Here is a 27,959-nt window from a genome sequence, read left to right on the forward strand (position 1 = left end):
TGAATGTCAGTAACTTATTACACTAGCCAGATGTTCTAGATCTGTGTATCGAGACACATCCTCTGCCAAGTATGCTACTAAGGTGCTGTAAGTGATTCTTTGGTTGAAAGAAAGTAAAATAAAAGTTAAAGCTATATTCTAGTTCAGTACCAGTCTCTCCAGCTCTTTAAACAAACATTTCCAAATCGGGATACCAATCAGGACTCTGATTGGGTAAAAGTCATACATGTTAACAAGTTAAATTGGAAGTGATGAGCAGACAACTTACACCTACCCCTTCTGTGGCATAGGCTGCAAGCGATCCGACTTGAGCCGCTCTCCAGTTGGTTCCAGGTCATCTTCATGGTCTTGGTGTCTGCACCAGGTGTTTCTTGGGCGACTCCTTTTCTGAGCAGACAAAACACTATTGAAGCTGAAAAATACTCTTTTCTAAAGCACTGGAGACAATTTCCGCAATTTCCGCAATTCCGCAATTTCCGCAATTACAATTTCTGCAATTCCACAATTTCCGCAATTCTTCAAATTGAATCTCAAATGTACGATACTGTTTAATACATCTGGCATTTTCTTATCGCAAAAGGTACCTACCCGTAACTGGAAGTCGGTGCCTATAGTAATTGTCCATTGCAATAAAGCTCTTGAGATCCCATCCATGTCAAACCATAGTATCAAGACATAAGTAGTTGTCACTGTTTACAAGTCCAAGAAATGCATTTGTCAACAACTGGTTTTATTAATCAAATCGTAACTGCAACAGGCATGTATCAAAAAGGTCAATACGGCAAAGCCTTTACAAAATCTGGCTCGACACTTAAGTCTTCCCAAAAATGGCTGTCGTGACAAATTGTAAACAGTTTTATCAACAGTCTTACAGCACTTACAGCAAAATACAAATGAGCTAAAGTAAGAAAAGCACCTTATCGTTCAAAATGTTTAAACAAAACAATTTGTGCCACTATACAGAATCAAAAGTAGATAAACCAAACAAGGAAATGGAATGTTCAAAGTCACTCGACCATTTTGTTTCCATACAAAAACGACAGTTTGAGTGGTGGCTCCTCACAACCAAAAAGGCAAAGGGATTGGACAGTGCATTCAAAAGGACAAGCACACCATGCACTTGATGGGAATATGAGTTGGTTTGGTCACTTAGCATAGTTTGTGCATAGTTATAAAGGCATCATCAGAGCAGTCCTCCAGGTTGCACGTGGCTATGATAAGACATTCTGGGGAGAGAGAGGGTCTCCTTCGGTAGAAGTGTGCAGAGCCAGGAAAAGCAACCCTGCATCCCCACAATCCACCCTCTCCCTCTTGTTAAGAGACTGGCAAAACCCTGAGCGAGTGGAGTTCCGGGATGAGCTGCACGCACACGGTGCAACAGAACATCAGTGAGAGGCACAGGTGCCTCCATGTTGTGGTCAGTACTGACAGACTCTCAATGTCCCCCTCGGAAAGGATAGGAGTTCATCAATACCTTGGAGATGCCATGGAACAGGAGCTGCATGCCCAACACATGGTTCAGGAGTGCAAGGAGCTGAATACATACTAGTAGCAAAGGCGATGTTTCTATGGCATATCTGGTGTGGTTGACTACGGTTCCGCTCATGGCTTAAACAGTGGGTTTGACGGTTCATACAATTAATTCTTCACATCTGTGCTTAGAAGGCAGACCGTGGAGCTAATCAAATTCAGTTCAGGGACAGAAATATGAACAAGGAGATGCGTAAACAGTCTTCATAGAGGCAGCAAAAGGACTGGGCTTGTCACATTTTCATTTTTACACGAGGAAAAAAAATCTTCATTACAAATGCAACACAGCATGAATTGAGTCTCGCATCAGAATACTCAAGTAGTCTCATTCAAATCTTTGCAATTGGCACTTAAAAAAAGTGTATTCAGTTCCGATACCGTTATTCCCTTACGTTAGCTAACCAAAGAAAATAAAAAAGGGGGAAAATAGTGGTGTTCATTCATTAATGCCAAAACTACAGTGGACAAATAAATAAAATAAAGCAAATAAAAGACAATTACTTACAGCAGTAGCCAAATGAGGTATCTATGTATTGCTCTATGCAACAAAAAAAATGAATTTAAAAATTAAATAAATTAAATAAAATCAGTGGTTTGTCAAGATGGGAGGCAAAAGCAACAACAAATTATTCAGGTCTTAGGATGAGGTGGAGCAGCAAATCGGGGGGATAGGGGTCATACCCCATATCCCCTAGATGCCCCACCCAGCCACCAGTGTACTGGCCTTATCAGGCCCTGTCAGGACTGCGTGCTTCCCTGAGGTATTTCTTTGGAGTCGGCTCCTGCCCCGGCTGCCGCGCCGTCCGATCGGGTGCCGGGTTCGACACTGGGGTCGGCTGCGCTGCTGGGTCCCGCCTCCTCTGACCTGGACATTTGTTCCTGCTGCAGGCTGTCCCAGCTGGCCTTGTTCAGCCCCAGGTGGCCCAGCATGGTCTGGGACAAACGTGTGTCAGAGAAACGGGCCCACTCTGAAAACAGCGGCTCCACCACGTATGTCATGAAACCTACGGACGACGAGACAGCATAGGTGTGAAGATGCACGTTAGGGTCAACGAACGCTTGGAATTATGGTTCGAGGAATATGAAAGCTACTTGCCTATTTGAATTTTGCCAACTGTGTTTGTCTCTCTGTCACAAAGTGGGCTGACTTCAAGTCTGTGCTTCTTCTCAATGTCTCCTATAAAATAATTATTCAAAACAATCGGTTATAAAAAATAAAAAACATAAGGAAGTTAACGAACATACAACATGAAAGAGAAGACTGCATAAAAATGGAGGTACCTTGATGGAAGAACTCCTCTGTCACTTTCTCACTCCACTGCTTGCTAAGTTCCCAGGGTCTGCACGGGTTACAGATGTCTGCACACTTCAGCGCCATCTATATGGTGTTTGAGACCAAATGGTGAATTCAAAACCCATCACGGTTACATGAGATGCAGTGATGTAATAACGGTATTAAGAGGCAACTAGACTGACCTGAAGGATGAAGTGGCGGTGACTGGCATTGCTCAAGCACAGGTCTTCCTTGTCCAGGTGAGTGCGGAAGTTGGACAGGTAATCGTTCTGTCTGCTGATGTCTGTGGCCAAGATTAAAGAGCCCAGCTGCCTCTCCATGTTCAGGCTGACGAGTCAAGACAACAGATCAATCAGATTACAATCATCAGGTTGTGCTAGGCCAGAGATCAATCAGATTACAATGATCAGGTTGTGCTAGGCCAGAGACGTCGGTGTGGCATCTGCTGCCATTTACTGGAATCATGTCTGATGTAGCAAGACAATTTTTAGGTGGACGAAATTAGCAGCACTTGGTGACAGCTGAGAACCAAATGGTCTTCACACTTCAATGTCAGACTGACCTGTCCTCTGCAGGCAAGTGCCCAAATAGCCCCGTCTCTCTGATCAGGCCCACAGCAGACTTCCAGTGGTGGTTCTCCAGAACCGAGGTATTCTTGCGCACAAAAATAAAAGAAATGTCTTTACATGCATTATGGACAAATGTGTACATCCCTATACTCATGCAAAATGTGTCAAACACAGCTTGTGTGTATAGGTGATGGATAAAGTGCGTGCTACGACAGGTTCTCACCCTGTACAGTGTGGCTAGGTAGTGGTCAGTCTTGATGAGGAAAGGCTGGTTAACCCCGGGGTGGTCCAGGTCGTGAGTGGCGGCCGCTATCAAGCCCAGTAGAATGTCACAGGAGGTCAGGGATTTGGCGAGCTGCAACGTGAGACAAGACAAGATCACAAGAATGTCAAGCACATACTCGCTTTATCTACTTTATCTTTGCACATAGTAGATTTTATTATATTTAGATTAAACCAGGTCAAATATGATTCATGAATTTAAAGCTATACCGTGTAACCTTTTCAATAAAACAAAAGTTAAATTTGATGTGAGACTTTTGCCAGTCAATTGTTACAACACCAACTCCATGAATTTCACTCCTAAAGCCTTTTCTAATGATATTAGAAACATATATTATATGTTCTATTGAAAGTAGATAGGGGTTATCTTTCCCAGGAAGATTATGTCATCTGACTGGACATGTCATCTGACTGGACAACAGTCACATCTCTTTAGAATTTTACAAATCCGTCATTATGTAACAAAGAACATGCAAGCCCCTAGGACATCCTTCCTAGAAAATATTCTTACACAACATGTGCCAGAAAGATTAATTTCCTATCTCTATGAATGTTTTGATAAAAAAAATCATATTCGAAGGCAGTGGCAGATTGACTTGGAATGTCAGATAGAAGACAATACTTGGACAACAATTATAGGAAATACACTTACTATTTTGAGTTCCAATAATGATAGAGAAAGACAATTAAAAAATGTACACATACTCCATTATACACCTCTACTGAGAAGCAAGCTTGGTCTCAGCTCTCCTAACTGTAATACATGTGACACAGAAGTTGGTACATAATTGCACATATGCTTTGGAAATGTACAAAGCATGGATATAATTTGAACTTGTCACCTCTCCAGTGTGCACTAGCAGCTAAGGTATTCAGTGCAAGGACCAGACAACGCCAAATTGGTTGGAATACTCTTATACATAGCGAGAAAGACTATACTCAAGCTTTGGATTCATAGAGACGTTCCTACACTGGATGATTGGTACAAGGAGGTAAAATGAATGTGGTTCCTTTGGAGAAACTGACTTATCTCCTCTGTGATAACATGGAAGGGTTCACTAAGGTATGGGAACCAGTCTTAGATACAGTGGACCCTTCTAGACTGCGCTTCAATGTACCTTATTGAACGGTAGTGAATAACAAAGACTCTGGTGACCTGTAATGTACAATCATGTCAAGACTGTGGTGTACTCGTTTTTTTTTCTTTGTTTGTTTTTTTGTCTGTATCGATGAAATATACCTCGAGCACATGCCTGGCCAGTAAACCTCCAATGCCAATTTTTCTTTTTTTTAATGGGTAAAATATTACATTTTTGAACGCATAAAATGTCTCCAAATGGCCATCCCTGCTTTGGACATGGGCAAAGTGCATTAACCCATTCTGACCTGAGATCAGATTCATACGAGGTTTCCACTGGACACACACTGGTCTGATGAACCCATTCTGACCTGAGATCAGATTCTAAAAATGTCAGTCGTTCTTCGATTTTTCAAAAATAGCAGACCTACAAGCTCGTAGCGCGCCACTCGGTGGCGCGCTATGAGCTTGTAGATCTGCTATTTTTCAATAGCTAAAGCACAACATGATGCTAACACCAAAACGGGTGCCCGGTCAGAATGGGTTAAGCTACTAGTCTACTAATTGCAGACATGTGTAAAATAATGCATGTATTGTAAGGTGTTTACATGAGCATTTTTATCCTGCTGTTTGGAATTAATTAATTAATTAATTCTGAATAAATCTTGTCCATGTAAACGCAGCCACCTATGGTAGTGACCTGCAGGGAAATTACCCAGTAAGGCTTTAAGAAGTTGTCACTTGCAAAGATTAGCCAGCCGACTGTCCAGTTGTAGAGTCTACAACATCTATGACCAACAACACTGTTAAGGCAGCTCCAGACAGCACAGACGGTCGGCCAGTTTGAAAGCGTCAGGAGCTTGTCGGCAGGAGACTCCTGCCAACAGGCTCTCGTCGCTCACCGTCGATACCACCTTTCCGAAGCGTCAGAACCCGTTGATGAAGAACCGAGCATGTTCGGTCACTTGCCACCCTCGGGAGCATCGCTATCCACGTTGTAGTGATGAGGGGGTAATATACTCCACTGCAGAGTGGACTTCTAGTCTGCTTGTCATGTTTCAGGGCTGACTACTGGTGTAGTGTGAAGTTGAACTAGACACCATATTCTTAATCTCACTAGCCCAAAGTCGCTTATAAGCAGAACTGGCAACACTGCAAAACAGGCTACTTTGCGACTGGTTTGTGCCGATTAAAAATGCCAGTTTCTGACAGTTTTAAGTAGTCTTTGACTAGTCTGAACAAGACTGTTTGGTGTGGAAGGGCCTTTAGATATGCACTCACATGTTTGGTCTTGTTTGTTGTTGTTACCATTCAAGTGCCATTATTTTATTATACTGTACTTATATATGTATGTACTGTATGTTATTGTTTTGTTTTTTGTTTGTTTTTCATTTTAAGTAATTGTATTGTATTGTCTGTATTGTCTGTCAAAAAGAAAATGCAATAAATATATTGTTTTAAAAAAAAAAGATATGCACTCACCGCTGGCTCCTGCATGTAGCAGTACATGGCCTGTGTGACGTCTGCAGCATGCACAGCATTGTGGTAGGGGTTGTCACTGTGATAGTCCTCTTGGACCATGACCAGGAACCTCCAGAGCTTCACCATGTCCAGCTGGAAGAGCTCCACCAAGCCATACTGGTTCAGCAGGTGAAAGGTCAGGGTGATCAGGCTGTTTCCTGCACAAGGGGGGGGAGAGCCAACAGTCAGTAACTTTCACTTGACACCAGATGAGGGAAATATCTTTTGTTTCCTGAATTGTTGTTGCCGTCGACTTGTTTTCACAAACTATACATTTTTGACTTATTCTGAGGCTGGAACTGTGAAGCAGCAGAAGCCAGACAACTATTCCACAATCTTTGAATGCTAGTAAATATGCTACGTCTGTAACTAGGCCTCCTGAAAGCAGTCATCTGTTCCGTCATTTCCGTTCACAAAAAAATATGTATGTTTCGACTAATTTGTTTACATTGGGACAAATTTACATGACTGCAAAGACGAAACGGAAGTGGGGGTGAGGCATTTGAAAAGTCTGTCTTATGAGACTAGTAGACCACAGAAGTAGTACCCACCCATACTACATTTTATTATGGTATTTATTTTATCTCCGCCAGGCCAGAGATTAGGCTCTTACTTAGTTCTTACCACTGTGTCTTCAAATTGGCCTCATGGTGGCACTATTAAGCTTCACATTTTGCAATGTAGCTCTTTAACTGTAGGTTGTAAAATAATAATAATAATAATAAATACAATTGGATTCATTCCACAGCTTGCGGGGTCGTTTTCCAACGAATGCCACAATTCATGAACACAGCATCCGATCTACACCAAATATGAATCACTCGTTGAGGGGCCTCTAAACAAAGCAGAGCCAAAAGATTGCACTTATACACAAACACACACGGCAAATATCACCATTTGTTTCAGAAACATTTTTCTTTTCCTCCACCAAATTAGGCACACGTAGTCTCGAGTGAGTCATGTGACAATGGTCACTTCAGGATAGATCGAAAACTAAAGCAAAACTACAAGCTCACAACACATTTCATCGGATTCATTGTAGAGCTTGTAGATCGGCCATTTCCAGCATGAGACAGTTGAATCGGGCTTAGGCCTTCCTTCTCACAGCTGGTGTTGCCAATCACATAGCTTCACTATCCCTTTGAGCGTTACTTCCCAACCGCCAAAGATTCATGAAGTGCAAACTTTGTAAATGAAGGAACAAAAACAGTGAAAGAAAAATCGGTACGAGATACAGCAATTTGCAGTTACAGAATATATAGTCATAAGAATGGATAGCCCTGGACAAGGCTGGCAGAGATTTGTATTGATTTGGACATTTTGTGAGATTAGCACAAACAGGACAATATAAAATATCTAAAGTATAAAGAGTAAAACTTTATATACACTCCTTTTGTTATTAAAGTAAAGGCTTCAAAAGATGTGTGCCGTCCAACAGGTTGCACTAATGTGCGGCCACCAAGCCAGTATGATGAGTATTATTATGGCATCTTATTATAATAACCCATTTAGACCTGGAATGCATCTAGCCATTGACCATTATTTTATACTTTGGCGATTCAAAATGAGCAGATATACAAGCTCAATAGTGTGTCCCTTCATGCCGCACTATGAGCTTATAGATCTGCTATTTTGGAAAAACTGAACAATTTTTGCAAAGCTTTCAATATTTTGAGATGTGGGTCGATGGCCAAATACAAATAATTTTGCGGGTACTTGACATGAAAACGTTTGAGCACCACTGATATAGAAACGTAAATCTTTCATAAAACAGTTTAGGATTCATAAGCCATTACATTATTATTATTATTATTATGATGATGTAGAATTCAGGAATTCAGGTCCCATGAATTCAGTAATCTGAGGCAGACAGTAGAACACGTCCCAACTGGCATTTTGAAATATCAACTGGGGCTGCAGCCTACCGTTTGTCAACCTGTCGAAGAGGAAGATGTCAAACGTCCAGGACCCAACCCTCTCCAGCATGCACTGCAAAGAGTAGGAAATCAGAACACAGACATATAGGTAAAGGTATAAGGCCCTTTGTGACGGTTAAACAAAGCCATGAGTCTGGCGTTCATTATGAGTGACACATCATGGCATACTTTGGCCTGTCCAGCATAGTCCTCATCGAGGAGGTGAAGGGGGATGTGCTGTGGTGTTCCCCGCAGTAGACGGGATGAGTGCAGGTACCGCTGGAAGCTGAGCAGCCTGTGAACCCTTCCTCCAGGGATGCAAATAGTCGAACTTGACCCCGAGCCTGCCACGAACACACACACACACACACACACACACACACACACACACAGAGAGAGAGAGAGAGAGAGATAAACAATGAGATAACTGGGTAAAACATGCCTGGAGTGAACATGACAAAATCGCTCATGGAATATTTTATTTTGTGAACTCATGGAGCTGAGAACTGATGTCTGATGTGGCCACACAGACTTTGCAGGGGCTCAGACACAATCACAGCGATATACAAACACACTCGCTGCTGACACAGCCGCCCCACTCTTAAGCCTCCCGTCTGGGAACACACACCAGTCATTGCTTTGTCAGTGGACAGTTCATATCCACACACACACACATTCGCACGCACATAAACACAAAAAAAAGGGTTTCTGCCAGTATAAACCATGACTGCAGCCCGGAAACACGTCAGCATGAGGAAGGATTACATTTGGACACGGACACACACACACACACACACACGGACGGACACACACAAAGACGGACACACACACACACACACGCACACGCACACACACACACACACACACACACACACACACACACAGACGGATACACAAACACACACACACACACACAGACGGAGACACACACACACACACAGACGGAGACACACACACACACAGACGGAGACACACACACACACACACAGACGGAGACACACACACAGACGGAGACACACACACAGACGGAGACACACACACACACACACACACACACACACACGTATGTTTCAGGAAGTAGTTTTCCTAGCCTACGCGCTGTGAACACCATTAGCACAGCTCTGATAAAAAAAATAAAAAATCCCTGGTCAAGGTTTACACTCTAAAGACACACCTTGAAGCCTTATCAGTGTGTGAAACAACCGAATTATGCACAAACATCTTGCAGTGTCTCTGGAGAGGAGCAGGGCCCTGAGCAGAACTACATTCTATCGGCACTATCTCCCTCGTCATCGGCGGAACGCAGGTTAGCCCGGCTAAATGCCCGTGATTCATACTCACTGTGAATAGTTCGGAAGTCGATACGCAGGTACGGGTGGGAGCTCCTTCGTTCTGGTTCAAATCCAACTTGGCTTCTCACTCTCACATCTCCTAGAGGAAACCAACACACACTTCCTCAAGCACCGAGTGTAAGCACTGCATCTGTACCAGACCTGGGCCAGCTTAGTATCTGTAAATACTTTTAGTAATAATGGAGGTGCCATATGGGCAGGGTTTACCCTATACAACAACAATAACCCCTAGAAATTTGACTACCACAAATAAGTATTTGTAAGTACATTGTGTACACCTTTTCTGCAACCGACTCATGCGACACCAACTGATTCGTCCTGATGCAGTAAAACCCCCGTTAGTTCAAGAAGAAAAATAAGCTAATGATTTACCGTACTTTATAAATACTATTCGACCTTGGTCTGGTATGTATTGTATACACACGCATACACGGACACAAAGACACTTTCCCAAAGACAAATGCCAGCGGACACAGAGATACAGTGGTCGGCCGAGCATGCAGTGCCACGTGAGGACGGCCTGCTCTAGTATTAGTGAATCAGAGCCACCAGTGGCAATCTATCGTCTATGGCTCTGTTAGTAGTCAGGCAGAGGAGCAGACTTTGTGACCAGCCGCACGGGAGCTGGTCTGCCTTTGTGCACAACTGTATAGCCGGAAGCAACTGTGAGACCGAGTTGGTGATGCTACATGCGCTGTTCAATGCTACATGCGCTGTTCAATGCAACAGACGGCTGATACAACAGCGGCGAGATGCTAAGACACTGCAGCACTACGTTTTCACTGGTTTGCTTTTCCTCTTTACTTACTTGCAAACAGTTGTTGGAATACTACACAAGCCCCTATTAAAATACCAAAAGAAACTGGGAATTACATTTAAGCACGATGATGCTCAGCCTTATCTTGAGAGGGTGTGAGTTAAAGCTATTCATACATACTACTGTACATAACAGGTATATTTCAACACACAGTAAAAGGCATCAACAGGGAAATCTTAAAAACCAATGAACCATGCATGTGTGTGTGTGTGTGTGTGTGTGTGTGTGTGTGTGTGTGTGTGTCCATATGCACACATGTGGACATCTGTCACGTCTGCATATGCATGTGCCTGCTGTGGGCACGTGCATCCTTGTGATTATTGCAAGTTTTCAGAGTCAGAGGGCCTGTGTTTTCCCAGTGATGTGTGAGTGCTTCTACTCGGCAGTGGATATAGGTCAGGTCGTTGTTACCAATGTGCAAACTCCATGACCCCTGCACAGCATTAAAATCCCAGGCTAACCTCTGACCCTCTGCAAACACCAAATTGCATTGGAATGCGTCCACCCTCACAGTCAATTCATTCAATAAAAAAAAACAATCCTGGGACAGATGCTTGGCTCTAGTGACGTACAAGACTGCCATCACTCCATAAAATGATTAAAAAGCCAAAGCTCCTTCTGTAAGCTTTTGCAGTTGCTATGCCTGGGGATAGCACGTGGCAGCATTTGGCTAATGGATATCATCAAGCTGGCGAGCAACAAACTGGCATGAGCAGAAGCTAAATCAATCAGGGCCCACTGCAAATGTGAAAGTGCAGCAATGCTGGGTGAAAGCTCCAGTGTGCAGTTGTTTAAGCTCCTAATGCTGCAGGGCAGGCCATAAAAGGGTTACAGGAGACGAGGAGAGGTCAGATTGAGCTCTGTAACCATGTGGGGTCTATGCAGCTGCTTCTTATCGGCCATTATCTACAGTAACCTTATTGATGGTGCAGCTTTGTTTCCCAACAGATCAAAGCCTAATCTGGACGCAAAGCTTGATGCAATCGACTCATTTGCTCAGCAGAGCCATCAGCCAGCGACTCAGCAGAGACACAGGCAAACAAACTATATACACGTGCATAAACACACATACACACGTGCGCGAGAATGCGCACGGACATTCCATAAGCCTCCAGTCTACTCTGAACCTCGTGGAGCTCCAAATCAAATCTTGCCTCTTAGTAAATCTGATCAAAATTCAAAGAAATGCTTAACACTGCAGACGCAGACACAACTTAAGCCTATTGTTATTGTTGAGAGATTATCAAAAAGGCCAGGGATGAACTGAACTCCAGACATGCACTACCTTCATCTTCTCTACATATTTCCATCTCCAGCTAGCACTCATACTATTACACTGACGTTTAAGACATTGTGTAATTGAACAGGGACAATAACTTGCCCTGTTCCTGACCCCCCCAAACCCCCCCCCCCCCCCTCCACTGTACACTGTAGCTCTGGGATGAGGTCCTGCTGTGTTACTGCTGTGTTCCCACCAAGGCCGGGACCATAAAAGAATCGTAATGTAGTAAAATGTAGTCCTGGTATCCTATAGATGTCGAAAAGGTTTTTACTTTCACAGGTCCCGCCCTCGGCCGGAACGTAACACAGCAAAACATCACCTCAGAGCTATAGTGGAGGGGGAAGTCACAAATGAGGCTGACAAAACAACAACATAGTGAGAGTGACAGCAAGAGTGAGTTTGTGTGTGTGTGTGTGTGTGTGTGTGTGTGTGTGTGTGTGTGTGTGTGTTAGGGATGGGCCCGATTAATCGATTAATTGTTAATAGGATCAAAATAGATTATTAATCTCTTTTTCTCCCTTTAAAAATAATAATAATATATCTGTTGCAAAGGATATTGCCATCCAAACAGGACAGGGCTTTAGAGTGTCGCAGTCCCACCTCCTTTCAGAACGACGAGGGACCAGGGAAATAAGTCACCATGCATTTTTCTCATATACCTTTCAAAAAGTATTTACCCTATTGGACTGACAGTTTTTTTCCCCAATGGAAATATCCTAAAAAATGGGGTCGGGACTAGACTATTTGACATGAAATTTTCTTTTTCCACAAATTAGTCTTGCAAAATGGGGGTCGTCTATGATCAGAGTCGTCTTATATCCGGGACAATACAGTATTTAAAGATCTGTAAGCCTCGGAGGCTCGGACAAAGCCAACTCGGATCGTGAGAAGTCATGACAACAAACACAATATTTTGGGCCGAACAAATAATTACAAAGAAGAAAAAACAACAAAAAAGTGGTGTACCCTGCCCTTTTTTCTTCTAATTATTTGTTCGGCCCAAAAAATTGTGTTGTCATGATTTGTCACGATCCGAGTTGGCTTTGTCGGAGGCTTACAGGTCTTTATAGCCGGGGAGCCAGCCATCCAAAATCAGAGGACCTGAGGTGATGTCATGACATACTTTTTATTTGTATTTTTTCTATAAAATTTTCATTATGGTCCACAGAAGCGTTGTGTGAAGAACAGTGTGTTTTTTTGTCCTCGCCTTAACCCAACCCCCCACCCAAGTTTCCGTGCCTACACAATGCAACTGTATGTGATATGATGTCCCCATCCCCCCCTCTCTGTCAATACCCCTACCACTACATGCTTCCCCCACCCTTATCTTGTCTCTTTGTCTTTATTCTTTTCTGATGCAAGAAAGCTGAGGGCAGCGCCGAAATATGGCTGCAGCTGTGTAGCTCTGATTGTTGTCTCTATCCCCGTAACTGCAATGAGTGCCTGCACAACCAGAATTTCACCCATGTTACTTGTAATGTGTTGTGACAATAAAGTCTGATTGATTGATTGATTGATTGATTGAGAATGAGAGGTCTGCTCTGCCGGAAGTATCGCGAAAAAATGTTATGGCCATTTTTGTATACCCAAACATAGACAATTTCATCATAATAATATCAGCCTACTACAGTACGCGGTGGCCACCAGATTAATTGTATTGGTGCAGAGGGCGCAACTAATAGGTTACTATAATAGGTTACAGAGAAACTGTGGATAATGCGTGGCGTGTGCATACTGCATAGCCGTGTGAAACTATATTCTTGTGTGTAAAGTTAGTCTGACAGCTACACCAGCGCACGCCACATGGATGTGAGAATCATGCATTTCCTCGCCTATTGTGACATCCCCTACCCTACGACGTGTTCATTGCGATGAAACATGGCGAAACATGACGGTCGTATTGTTTCAGAGCTATGATAAGACATTATAATGTTTTGTCAAAGGATAGATTGTAGACATGCCGTTTCATGATCATGGTCATAGAGGGAGAGAGGTACAGTATGTGAATGCCATCGCATCAAATAGCGTGGTTGGTGAGAAGTAGCCTATACAGTGGGTCATGTCCAATCGCGCACCGTGCGCATGGCAGAAATCTCTCCTGTTTAGGTAATAAAGGGCGCACCCTTGACTGAATGCATTCCGTTGTTACTGTGCCTGCCGAGTGCCGACCATGTGCGCATGTGACATTTACTATACACCTCGAAAATAATGTGTTAATGTGTATTAATCGGAATCATATTTTTAAATTATATGGAGAGAGAAGATCGAGTGTCAGGATTTGGAGATACACGCCACGCCCATAGCATGACATGCTGACAGACATCTATTATTAATCGTTAATATTGAATTATACTAATCGATTTTCATTTTGGACACATTTAAACATCCCATGTCTCTGTGTGTGTGTGTGTGTGTGTGTGTGTGTGTGTGTACAGTTGGAAGTACTTACCTAGCATGCGAATGTACAGGGCTGTCTGGTCTGAGCTGTCATAGGAGATGGCTCCTCGTCTCTGTGCAAACACAAAAACAAAATCATTAGCCGACACATACACATTAATGTACATTCTGCCCAATAGAACATATTTTTCATCACATGGATTATATTTGAGTTTTCTAAACTGCCATGTGGACATTAGTCTTGTGCCGAGAGATGATCGGAGACCGATAGGTCTGTAGACATACAAATCCAAGATAATTGCTAGAGCAGTGCCACGAACGGCCGCTAACAAACCTGTTGGGTGGGGCGATGCCCGATTTAAGCACTAACATCTGCCCTGAGTCAAGCTAATTGCACTGTGTTTTCACAAAAAACCCAACACAATTGTGTCACCATGGTGCATTTTGGTCATTGCTTAGACCCCAGTATTGCTGCTTGCAGTTATATTTTGCTCTTATGCAGTGATGTAAATAGGTTTTCAATGTAATGAGCCCCGGGATGCAGGGATGGTCTTTTAGATGAGTCCCAGGGACATTTGATGAGTCCCACGTCAACAATGTTAGGAGTCATATTTTGCCATTTTTACAAACTGCAGCATTTAACTCCCATTTCATTTTATATGGTTATAATGTGGTTACATTGTATATTCATGTAGAAAACAGAAGAAATTATCATTATAACTAAAGCTAGAAAAATAAACTAGAATAAAAGAACAGTACAGTAGTGCATCCCGTGGATGCAGGGGTTGTTGTTTTATTGCATCCCTTAACTATAAACTGTTTTGGGATTCAAAATGCACTTTATTTTAATCTCTGCTTATGTGATTTCTATTTCTGTGGCCATTATGGCTGACTTATTACATCAAAGGCATGGCAAGCAGTATTTTTCCAGAAATCAAGAACAAAAAATGATCCTAAAACACTTAGCTGCCTGTCGTCTGTCAGTACTCCTTTGAGCATGTCTATGTATGAACTATGACCACTGCTTTGGAAACCGATCATATCAATGCCCCAATATGAAGGACTTTAATCGTTTCTTTAATTCGTTGTTTTAGGAATGAAAGCTGTGACATTGTCTCTAGTAAAGTTGAACGAAGCATTTAGAGACCACCTTATCTACCCATATCATTCCCCAGGTGGGATCAATAAAGGGCTTGTCCCCACGTGGGATCAATAAAGGGCTTATCTTATGACAAAGATCCATGGGACAGATTTGATATACAACACAATATGATCCACCTGATATGCGTGTTATGCCCAAAATAAACAAGGACAATATACACCCCCTGCCCTCCACACTGCCCCTCCAGGGAACCAGCAAACTGTCAAAGTGATACGATAAGGGCTATTTTAAATATACTGGTCTAAAGACACAATGTTCAGATGGGGAATGATATGCAGTGCCTGATAAGGAGAGGGCGTGCAAAAGCTGTTGGCTCTACTTGTATGCGCAAGCATGTGTGTGTCTGTAGAACCGTTACTGATAAACATGTTTCAACACCATATCTGGCAGACACACACAGTATTGCTATCAAGTCATGTGAGAAACCCACGTGTTGTTTACATACAAGAGACTACAGACACAAACAGAAAAATCATAATCAAGTGCCACCATAGTGACCATACATAAATAGGACTACAGTACAGATGATCTTTCCTGAATCCTGAAATGTGTAAATCCAGCATGTTGGGATTGGGATAATTAGCATTTTCAAGAGTTACAGCAAGGCCCATGAGGAGAACATGGGTTTTAAGAAACTTATTTAAAAGTCAGAGAGAAGGCTCATCACACCTCGTCCACCCTCGTCCCCCTTAACGTTAAAGCTAAGTGAAAAGTTGCTGGGTAATTACCAGAATACTCGTTTAAAAAGCAGGTGGCTTGCCTTGCACACATCCAGTTCCTAGCTGGTGATGGACTAAGGTAAATGCAGTGAAGAGAAGAAAGTCCGCACCCAGGTTTTCTCCAATGGTGTTTTCTTTTATTTAAAACACCATAAGTTATAAGACAACGTTTCGGCCGCGGGTGGCCTTCATCAGGTGAGATGAATTACCAGAATACATCACTGGCACACTGACACGCACCAGGTATACCGAGTGAGCATGTAAGAGCAGAGTAGGAGAGTGAATGTGAGATTATGTGAGAGACAGAGAGATGATTGATTTCCATACGCAAACTGTTAGGTAAACAGGACTGGACACAGTATCAATTCCTATACTCAAAGCTTGACGTCACATAACTGGAAAAACTGCCTTCAGCTTAAAGGAGAAGGCCATGCTAGAAGGCTTTCTTACCTTTATTTGTAGTTGTTACGTCCCCACCAATATTGGCTATTTCCCCTACCATAAGCCCTCAATGAATTGAATTGCATTGAATTGAATGGGGCATTGGGGTGTTGCGCTAATTCGCTCATTTCCATCGCTCAAAGATCTATTTATTTTGTATATATCCTTTACACTTTACTACTTATTTCGGTGGAAATAAGCGAATTAGCACAAAAACCCAACCCCCATTGAGGGCTTATATTAGGGGAAATAGCCAATAATGCACTTTTGCACAAAATAACACCTGGACCTCTTTGGTGGGGACGTAACAACTACAAATAAAAGGTAAGAAAGCCTTCTAGCATGGAATTCTCCTGAGGGACAGCTTTATTATGTACTGTACTGGTTGGCGTTACTATATTTTCTTCTGCAGATACACTAGTACAGTATACACTAGTACTGGAAGACATCTTCACACAGACGTCATCAACCCTTTGTGTAGGGAGTGGTAAACATACAATGCTTAAGTTCAGCATCATGCTGTCAGGAAACTATTTGACCTTGCAGAGTGTGCAGGCAGTGTGCCATGCAAAGCCAATAAATTATTAACAGCAGTTTTAAAAGTGTTTTGTTTCTTTGAAACCCAGTATTATCTTTTGTATGCGTCTGTTGTTGCACAATCTTGTGGACATGCCACACATTTGTATTTGTACTGTAGAGGTTCTGGTTGTCAGATTGACGTGATTATACAGAACGTCGATGTTTGGAGCTCAACAAAAAAATCCCGCCCGGAAGTGGCCGATTAGAAGAGTGTAAGTTGATAATTTTTGCTTTGTAAAAGAGGTCAATATACCAGGAGAATGACAGAAATGAAGCAATATGAACGCGAATGAGTGCAAGGAGATAGTAAAGGTGAAATTATTATTAGCTATTTTAGTTGGCAACAACAACATCCGGCTTTTCAAGTGTCTGCAATGGGAGGGAAACCGAAATCGTAGAGTTGTTGAAACCATAGGCATTTTAAGCTCCCGTCAGCTCCATCGTGGACGCCATCTTGAAAACGATGCCTTTCAAGTTGTTCGTTTTCCGTTAAATTTTTTATTTTATTTAGCACACACAATGGTAACAGAATCCATTGAAAAATCTCTATCAATTATTTGGGGTTCCAACCATGTACTGACATATCTAATAGTGGTTTCACTGCAAACCGACCACTAGGGGGCGAGCCAAATTAGTTTGCAATGGTTTTTGAATACCTCAAAAAGTAGTTATGAAGTACATAATCGTTATGATTTTTTACATATTGAATCCCAGTTTATAGGCATTTTAGTTCATTTTAGCCACTGTGGACGCCATCTTGAAAACTTCCAACTTGTAAGATAGGATAGGTGTTGGGTGAGTGACAAATAATACCTTTGTGATTTTTGCCTCTCGTCAGGCCTGAGAGCACAACAATAACATCATAATTACTTAACATGTCATCTTTTGGTGCATGTGTGTGGCCTTTTGCCTTTCCATTAGTACTAGAGGTCCTTGAAAGGGTTGAAGAAAGGTAGACATTATGCGCACGGCACATATACTTTTGTTCATTTCCAATAAGGACCCAGCTGCGTGCTGTCAGCAGGATGTATGTGCAGCAGTCAGTCATCATAGTACATAATCCCCCCTCCCCCTACCAGTCACTCCGCCTGAGTAACTGGTTGATCGGCTCATCTGTGATTGGCTGGCTGTTTAGTATGCTGGCTGAGTGACTGTCTAGCTTACCAAGTAATCTATGGATATTGTTAGGCTCACTGATGACCAGCTATCTGGCTGGATAAATGACTGGTTACTGGCTAGTAGCCACCTGAATAACTGAAACTGATCAAATGGCTGACTGACTAGCTAGCTACTTGGCTAGCATATTAGCAGTTTGGCTGCTTCAGTCTTCAGCTGTGAGCTGCTGCAGCACCGTTTGCTGGCCAGGGTGTCCCCAGATGGCACACAGCACAAGTCATGACGTCAATGGGTTGAGCATATTTGCATAAACAATTTTCATTCATTAGTATTCCCCTGCGCTCTTCTTCTTCCATTATTTTTTCCCCCATTTTTTGTCCATCCCCCACAGCTCTCTTCGCATCTCACTGGAGAAAAACAATACACTCTGAAAGCCTTCTTCCGCCCACAAACCCCCTACGTGGGATGGGAAATCTACTGTTAACAGATTTGTGCAAATTTGACTGAAATTGAGTCAGGGTAATGTTATGGTCTGATACTATGGTGGGTAAATGGTAGAACTGATACAAGACTTGATTCTGTACCCTTTCATGACCACTGTCAGCAGTGCATGCAGAGGCATGTGTTAAACACAAAGGCGCTTGGCACACCTCCCCACATTACACTGTAGAAGGATTAGTGTATGACCCCCCTCGACATGCACACGCATACTGTAACTGTACACATGCATACTGACCCTGCCTCTCCTCAAAAGCCCACATGACAGCTTCCAATCCAAAGCTAATATTTTACTGGCTAGCAAACAGCTTGACTCATGGTGGGTAATCTGCAAAGCTGTATTTTAGTGTCAACAGACCTCCGTGTTTACACACAGCACTGGTGGTTAGTGTGAGTAATATATATAGTGTGTGTGTGTGTGTGTGTGTGTGTGTGTGTGTGTGTGTGTGTGTGTGTGTGTGTGTGTGTGTGTGTGTGTGTGTGTGTGTTTGTGTTTTGAGGGGGTGGCTGCATGGCTACTGGCTGCAACATATGTAGGCACTGTACAATCCTGGCACTAGGACTGGGAGTTACCAGCCTTGCCGATGCATGCCCCAACACTCCTTCTGGCCACAACTTACTGCAAACAAAAACATGCTGGTGAGAGGGCAGTACCCAATTGGCACCCGAGTAGACACACTGGCATGTGCTCCCTCGAGAGCTGGTGTGAAGGAGGGGGTGCTGCAAGCACTTTGTCAAAGTCACGCAGTCTCATTTTATCCTTGAGAAATAGCCCCGGCCCACACCACAGTGACCACACCACGCTGATCACAATTATTTGGATACAATCACAATTATTTTTGTCTCCATTCATCTGTATCAATTCAGCCGTTTAAAATTTTGTTTTAAAAAGCCTAAAAGAGCAAACATGAAAGTAATTTTTATTTATATGTTCAATGCCAAAAACACAATCGACCGTTTGATCAAAAATATTTTGCGTGACAATATCAACCAAATACAATGCAATGATCGTGACCATGATGCCTGCATGGCAGGAGAGTGTTGTGTGGCACTACACATGCATGCCTCGCAGTGCCAAGATACGCACGAGAACACATGCCTCCCACAGTCCAACATCCATTAACATGAGCACCCACAGTAAGATCGCTGTTTAGGGTGTTGATGCCTCACGGGACATTTAATACACAGTACAGACAGACATGCGGGAAAGAGAGGACACACGTGTGGTTTCAGTCCAACTCGTGGGCAGGACAATTTAACCTGCACACACAAGACATTGTCCAGGTTACTAGTTCATCGAGCACTCGTTTCTCGCACACACACACACACACACACACACACACACACTAAAGGGTGTGGAAAACATCATCAATGTGTTTTTGAGGTGATCCTATCTTGCCAATAGCCCAATACCTCATAAAACATAATTTGTAGCAGTAAGAACAATATGGATTTGTCAGCAACTATTTTGGTTGCCGGGTACATGAGAATACGCACACACACACATTCCATTCTACTTAAAGAATGTTTGTGACTGCCTGACTGACGTCAGGCGTCTGCTGTTGCTGAATGTCAGCATCTCTTGCAGTCAGATTAACCTCTGTTCTATCATCCCTGGCTGACCCACAACCCCCGACCGACACCATGAGAACGCAGGGCTGCTAGCAGCTAGCTTTAGCCTCACCGAGCAGAAATAAGGGCATGACTAAACAGTATCACGGTGGAGAAATTATTGGAGACAACTGGGTAAAGGGCAAATAATCAAGCAGAGTAATGTTAATATACATAACATATATAGAAGCATATTATCAATTAAAATATTGCAGTGTTCCCGCATAAAGCTCCTGAAGTAAAACAATGTATCAAACAAAACTCTTGCCAGTACTTTATAGTTAAAGGGAGAATGAAACATGATGTAGCATAATATTGTCTGTGAGTGAATATGTAAATGTGCGCGTGCACAGTCACTCACAGACAATGAGATCGCAAATTTACATAACTGGAATGGTGTATCCCCAGGCAGTTACAGCTGAATGTAAGTAAATACTCATGCTTGCTGCCACTCTCTGTACTTAGTTCCTGCATGGTCTCAGCTTCTTCATGCAGGATCTGAGGCCAAGTTTAAGGTCAGAGGAACAAACCTGTTACTCCAGGGCCTGAGTATTTTACATTTTCTAGCCAATTGTTCAAAATAGATGGAAGTGGCATTGCAGTAGTTAAGTACCATGTATTGCGAAAATCTTGTTGGAATAAGCAGATAGCCAATAAATTAACAAAGGTGTGTCCAGAAATTTGATTTGTGCATAATGCAAGCACAAGCAGTACAACGCGTTGTGTGTCCTTGGCTAAGATCAGATATGTCAACTGAAATTTAGCAGAAAAGTAGCTCAGCGACTGATTACTGAAAGTGAAAACATGTTCTCATGTCATCGCCACTGCTGTGACTGAGCTGATAATGTGTGCCTTAAGTTAACTAAGACCTTTCCAGTGGTGGTTAAACGTCTGATGCAGTGTACTGTAGTGCTAACACACTTCCCTGTTTTAGCCACAGCGATAAACCCTCACTTCCTCATGTCGTATGTCATAAAAACAGGGTTGTATTTGAGGATGTATCACATAGACAAAGGAGGAAGCCAGCAGTGGTATTCCCATAAACGCTGACATCAGAGTGCATGCATACAAACAAAATGTGCATGTACAAGCACTACAAAATGAAAGAATCACCAATTATGCAATAAAAGCAACTGGACTCAGCTCATCTTCAGTACACAAACCGAAAGCTTCCTTCTGAATTATGACCACATGCAGAGGTATGTTGTGTGTGACGGCACATTCCAGTGAGTGAGTGCTAAGCTATAAACAGACTTTACAGCACAGGTTTTGACTTTACACACACACACGTACGTGTGTGTGTGTGTGTGTGTGTGTGTGTGTGTACCAGCCGCAGCTGCTTACACAAAGCCACAAATTGAGTCTACCTGCTGCTAACAGTGTTTTATAAGAACACTCTCCTCTACGACATACTCCTGCTCCAGTGAGCCTCCAAGAGGGAGGCATGGGGGCTGGGAGAGAATAGCACAGCAAAGAGTGAGGGAGCTAGAGAGAGGGGGGTGGCCTGCGTTTGTGGAGCTACAAAGAAAAGGTGGCTGGGTAACCACGTAAAAGTGTAGTCCACTTGTACACGCAGTAACATCTGCAACCAGTGCTTTAGCAGCAGTGAAGAGATGGAGTGCCGTGATCTTTTTCTACCCTAAAACATGATCCGAACACGATTCGGAAAAAAAGCTGTCAAGATAGAAAATGACCCCCCTTCATCCACTCTGCAGGGAGTTCGAACTACTTCCCTCTGGTAGACGGTACAAAGTAAAGATAACCGTAACATCTTTAAACATTCCTGTATTCCTAATGCCATTAAAAAGAAATTGGACTCAATTAATTTCTAATGATGAAAAAAATAATGTGTGTTTTAAGTTGAGATACTCAATTTGAATTTAGCACAAACAATAGATATAAATGTAGGCATGTGCCAAATTTGGCACAGTAGGACATTAGGGTTATTACACTATTAAACTACTAATTACACCTATTACACTTATTACACTGGGTGTTCAGGTGGTGATCCACCTGAACTGAAGCCGCACCCACAGCTGTTGATAGATGATAAAGGGGGAAGGGTTAGGGGAGGGGATGATATTGTGATGTCACTATATACACACAAGGTTTCAGCCTCCAGTAAGAAACCCTAAATACAAAGGGAAGTCATCATCGCACATAACAGCCACACCAAGGGGTCTAATGAAGTACTGTCACCGAATAAACACATGAAAAACATACAAAGTAAAGCTTTTTTTCAGTGCACTTCAAAAAGGGGAGGCCTTGTATAAAACGTAATATTTAGCAGTGCTCTAAGTCTTAGAGCACTGCTAAATATTACGTTTTATACCCCATCCCCCACCCCTCTGCAAGTCTCTTAGAGTCTAAGAGACTTGCAGAGGGGTGGGGGATGGGGGAGGGACAGGCTTCATGTTCTCGCAGGGTCGTCTTTCCCTGTGATGGCATTTCATCATTTCAGACATCATCGCTGGATTCTAATTACTTCTCTGGGTCAGCTTAACCTTTTCTATATCCTAACCTTATTTCACCTGTATTGATTTGAAAATATAATACAAGTGATTAAAATAATCACCAGTGTGCCTAGGGACAACTTTTTTCCAATCGTTTATCTAAAAAGAAAGCCTTCGTTAGCAGTTGATAAATATAGCTACAAAATATGTGTACTGCATATTGTGCATAAATAGGAATGTCGATCAATGAATTCACCAGGTGAATAATAGGACAGTCAGGCAATCTAATGCATTCTCATTTCTTGTCCGGTTTCAGCCCTTCTGCCAATTTAGCCACCAACAGTAAATACTAAATATGATTAAGATTCAGATAAGGAAGAGCATTTGGCCCCGACATGGTCGGTTAGACTAGAGTGATGATGTGTCGAGCCACATTCTCACGCCTGATTTCTCAACACTGCAGGCACAGAAACAAAATAGTCATGTGATAAGGGGGCCCCCTTGAGAAACAGAGAAAAATAGAGAATAGTTTTGAGTGGTTCTTAAACTTTTTCATGTCAAGGACCCCCAAATTGACACTAATTAGCCTGCGGACCCCCATTTGAAAAGATATGCCAGGGACCCCCATAAAATAAGATTGTTATGGCTCTAGCAGTGATTTTCAACCAGTTTAATTTCAAGGACCCCCAGTTTGATAGCATTTCTATCTCTGGGACCCACAATTTATATTGTCAAATCAATGCTAATTTAACTCTGAGAGCATACACATGAGTTACAGACCCATAAGGGTCCATTTGTTTCCAAATTATCATTTAGTTGGGTCCCCCCTGGAACTCCCTCAAGTACCCCTGGGGGTACTTTGGGAACCACTGCTATAGACAGCTGTGTGTGTGTGTGTGTGTGCGTGTGTGTGTGTGTGTCTCTGAGCACGGAATGCGTGTCCCTGTGTCCGAGCACGGAATGTGTGTGTGCCCCTGTGTCCGAGCACAGAAATAGTATATTGTCACTGTTGCACCACTCACTTCAGACGGGTCAGATTTTTTTAATCAAAGAGCATAGTATGCCAAGTATGGTCTGTTTAAATCCTTTTAATTAACTGAATAACACTTTGAGTCAAACTTAATGAAATAAACAGCAATGTTCTGCCATTTGTCGCTGGTCATTGGAGCAATCTCACATGGAACTTAGATGTGGCGCTGTGAGGGTTAAAGGTTTTTAGTGAAAGGTTGTGAAACACTCGTCTCAACAGTCTGAACAGCTCCTTCAGCATTCTTACCACATCCTGAAACCACGTCAATCTGATGGCACCGCATGAAGAAAAACAAAAATCTTATCAGTTCTGTCAAGATCAACAGACTGACTCCCTCAAAAAGAAGTGCTGTAATGTACAGTATTCCCTTATCGTACCCTTCCCAGAAACGCCCATCCAGTGCAGATGAAACAGCAGCACTATCGGGTGCTCTTGCGCATGTTAGGCATGTATTTGACCACTCAAGTGGACTGAGCAAGAACAGTGGCCAGGTGGGTTCTCTGGGCCATCTTATGGACAATGATCTGAAAGATTAGCTGATCCCAGACAAGCCTGTTTGTCCCACATGAAGATGTATGATGTAAAGTATGATGTTAAGGTCTCGCTTGTTGTTGTAAACTGCCATGTGACTGACTGGCCTCAATATTGCACATCTGTTTATTGATTTTTGTAGCTCAATTGTGGGGGGGGGGGGGAAGAAAAAAAAGACAGTGGTCAATGAGGCCTTATCACATCATAAAATGTACTGCATGTTGTTGGGTGCGTTTTATTGGTACCAAATCTTTGCATAAGTTGGCACACAAGAGCCATCAACCCCAGTATGAGTTAGACTATAACCAGTCATGTAAATGTGGAATGCCAACCTACTGTACCTATGTGCGTGCTAATTATATACAGTGTGTGAGCTGTGCATTTGTTCATGTTGTATGTGATGTGAAATACATTCATTATTTCTATGCCCTACTGCAGAATAGCACATCTTTTCATGGTGATCTAATCTGTCTCACTGGGAACCTGCACATAGTTGGGGCAAAAAAAAAAAAAAGACAATCGGCTTCTAGTCCCCTTTAAGGAATTAATCAACAGGCGGCAAACACGCATGGCAATAATAACAGAGTAGAGGCACAGTCAGTCTGTGCCTAAAAGAAGCCATTTAGGCCTATTTCATGCTATTGCTGTTTGCTACGCCTCTTCAGCAGCATATTTACACCCAATCACATGCATTCCAGGAGCACAGAATGACACATTCTTCTTGAGACTTCGTCTCCTCAGCTCTGCTTGCTCGTCCTGTGTTTACAAGAGGAAATGTCTATCTGAGAGGGGAAGAGAGGGAGTGAGCACAGACATACAGACAGACAAAAAGACAGAAACACAGAGAGAAACCAGATAGGAAGAGAAAGAAACTGACAAACTCTGGCCATCTGTGAGTGTGGCAGCGGGCCAAACCACTGCCCCCAGAGCCCAAGCACATGCCTAACTGCCTCTTTCTGCAATGCTAGTAGTCGGGCTCTGCTTCCACAAACAACAGGCCTCTGGAACCACACACACAACAACACAGCAGCCAAGGAGGACAAATGCACCCTTATGGTCATACATAGGGACACAAGAGACAATATTTAGAAGACAACTGCTATATATGACAAAGGCTGAGTGAAGTGCCAAGCTAAGTGTGTAGTCTGTGTTTTTGGCAAATGGTCATGTGAACAATTTGATGCCATCTCTCCCTTTACTTTGGTGCAATTTCTAAAAAATGTGTTTTGATTTGTTGCTATGAATTGTGAAAGCCCCAAAATTATTATTCCTCCACAAAAATGGTTATTCAAAGCATTCATCAAATGTCCATCATTCATAAATGCCTTCAGCTTGCTAGAAGTGAGACATTTTCCCCACGACAATGGATCACCACACACACACACACACGATTAAAGGGAGCAACTGTGCCTGACCAAGAAACACAATAGCGGCCACTTGTGTTTCTACAGCAAAGGAGAATGGTCTTGCGTAGATGGGATGTCCCCTGAGGTGTTTGGGTCACCTGGGAGCTCCTCCTCTTGAAAGTGGTCTGGAAATAGTCACTGGTCAGCCATGCTGAACTACTCCAGAACAGACCACTCCTCAATCACTGACATTACATTAATTCCATAAGGCTTATAAACAACTGGAAAGATGATGGAGAAGTATAGGATGAACTATACTGTAGGTGGTGAGGACAAAGAGCTGGATGGATGGTTGGGTCACGGCTTGTCCAGCCAGGTCAGATATCCCAACAACAGAAGAAATGCTAATCATACACACAGGGCTAAAGGCTAGGCAAGAACAGGCATACTGAGGGTCTTTGACAGAGTATGCAATATATCTGTCTTTTGATTGTTCAGGGAGCTGCCTGTGATGTTGTGGTGTTTTCAAAGGAGACACACATGGGTGGTTATGTGGAGCAGTGCTGGACAAAGGGCTAATGGACACAGCCTTATCAAAGGGGACACTTTCTCTCTCACACACACACGAACTTTCTCTGTATTAAAAGAAGCAGTCAGGCACAGGTGGGTGGCATTATATACATGTTGTATGTTGGATAATACAATGCCACCGGGAAGCACACAAACAATCAACAGCATTAACATAGTCCTTGCATGGTATATCCGCTTCAGTCGCATTGTAAAATTGTAGATCTGCCATTTTTGCACTTTGAGATTATTCTTAAAACATATTTTAGCAGTTTAATTTTGAATAAGACATACCCAAAATAAGAATGCCAGGTTGAAAGTCGTTAATTGCCAGATGTGTTGCATGTTTTTTGTTCCATGCACAAGAGAACCAAGCAGAAGATCACCCACATTACATTAGGATATACATTATTCTGTAGCGGCCTGTTGTAACCTCTCTCATGTCGGATTAGGAATTCTAAGAACTCATTCTAAGAATTAGGCCCACGGTGTCAATGTGTCAAGGATGTTAACATAAGTGACAATGTGGCACGTTCCTTTGTGGCAAATGCGCATGGTCTCTAGAGACAATTTTACATTTTACAACCGTTGTAAAATGTGATACTTGTAGGCTAGGCTACTGTACGCAATGTAGACCATGAAGGAACATGCAGAAATGAAAAACGTTTGTGTGGAGGTGTGTGTGTGTGTGTGTGTGTGTGTGTGTGTGTGTCCTCAGAAAGAACAACCACCTGCAAGATTCCAGCGAATAATCATTCACGTCTGAAGGTAGCAGGCCTATGTGATTCCAGTGCCACTATGACCACTAAATAAATACAAATTAAATTAAACAAAAATGAAAAAACACAATAACGAAAATGCGTTGCGGGTTTTACCTGTGACAGCTGTCTCGGATCTGGGGCCCCAAACAGAGATGAGCTGGAGCTGAAACTAATGGCTCCCCTCCGGCTGAGGACATGCTTGGGAACCAGCCTGTCTAGAGGCAAAACCGGCAGCTGATAACATACTTCCATTGAACAGTCAGGGTCAGCACTGTATCCGGATCAAAAATCAAATGTACACAAATAAATTGTGGAATCACAAAAGACAAATGATGGCGATGAATGCGAGAAAATGGAAAATCTTGCAAAGTCTGCGAGGGTTTCAATATTGTGGAAATAATCCGTTTTTGTTCTTCAAAGTATTTCTGTTCATTTTGAGCAACTCAAATCGTGCCCAGATCGCCTTCATTGATGATGTGTATTTTTTTTAGGATCGCAATCTCGTTTGATGTCATTCTAGTCCAATTCGCATGCTGCTTTATCTTTCCTCCTCATTTCAAACAAATCCGGACCCATAGACGACGAGGCCGTAGCATTTTCTGAGTCTTTATAAAAACGCTTCCTCATTTTGTGCCAAAAAGGTCCGTTCATATGCGCTTCATTGTGTTATAGATCCGCCTATCATGTATCCCCAAATCAAAACAAAAGGCAGAACCACCACTTCCAAAAACGTTATCAACCATCCGACGTTGCAACACCGGTAGATGAAGTGAGAGAGCTCCGGGATGAGAGACCTTTTCTAACGTGGCTGTGAGGTTTTTCATTCGGACTTAGGCGGCTGTGCTCAAGAAACTACCGTCTTTTTTCTAAAGCTGCATAAAGAACCAGTTGTCTAATTTCACTACATATCGGACCCGCGCACACCGTGAAACATGAAGTGTTCTTCTGGCTCAGAGACAGGGAACCCAGACGCTCATTCTTCCTGGTTCTAATCCAACCGTTGAAAATGGCAAAAAACGCAGAACGATCAACCAAAAATAACAGAATATTAACCAATACGTGTAGATTTGCCTGCAACAACCTAATCTATCGTCTGACGTCCTAACC

At 42.7% G+C, this 27,959-nt stretch overlaps 1 protein-coding gene across 4 annotated transcripts; it reads right to left on the reverse strand.

Annotated features, from left to right (window-relative positions):
* Positions 1 to 722: 722 nt before the first annotated feature.
* Positions 723 to 27,959, reverse strand: pde7a (phosphodiesterase 7A). 4 transcript variants are annotated; one of them, XM_080793971.1, is made up of 12 exons: positions 26,967 to 27,959; positions 14,091 to 14,151; positions 9,532 to 9,621; positions 8,380 to 8,534; positions 8,200 to 8,263; positions 6,236 to 6,432; positions 3,617 to 3,748; positions 3,387 to 3,478; positions 3,007 to 3,151; positions 2,812 to 2,908; positions 2,627 to 2,707; positions 723 to 2,534 (listed from the first exon to the last, which is right to left on the reverse strand). In XM_080793971.1, the coding sequence occupies exons 1-12, from the start codon at positions 27,102 to 27,104 to the stop codon at positions 2,269 to 2,271; spliced, it is 1,518 nt and encodes a 505-aa protein (XP_080650097.1). In that variant the 5' UTR covers positions 27,105 to 27,959; the 3' UTR covers positions 723 to 2,268. The 4 variants fall into 4 exon arrangements, with proteins under 4 accessions (XP_080650097.1, XP_080650095.1, XP_080650096.1 ...); XM_080793969.1 differs by having other exon boundaries at positions 2,504 to 2,707; positions 8,380 to 8,537; positions 9,532 to 9,618; XM_080793970.1 differs by having other exon boundaries at positions 2,505 to 2,707; positions 9,532 to 9,618.

Source organism: Protomyctophum bolini (assembly GCF_963924005.1).
Source record: "Protomyctophum bolini genome assembly, chromosome: 21".
NCBI lineage: Eukaryota > Metazoa > Chordata > Actinopteri > Myctophiformes > Myctophidae > Protomyctophum > Protomyctophum bolini.

What these genes read in the sequence shown, in the direction of transcription:
- pde7a (XM_080793971.1), bottom strand. Translation starts at nt 27,104, where the DNA reads ATGGAAGTATGTTATCAGCTGCCGGTTTTGCCTCTAGACAGGCTGGTT. An exon ending in CGACTTCCGAACTATTCACA is followed by an intron (nt 8,535 to 9,531) that starts GTGAGTATGAAT and finishes TGTTCGTGGCAG; the next exon opens with GCTCGGGGTCAAGTTCGACT. An exon ending in CACTTGCCTGCAGAGGACAG is followed by an intron (nt 3,152 to 3,386) that starts GTCAGTCTGACA and finishes TTGACTCGTCAG; the next exon opens with CCTGAACATGGAGAGGCAGC.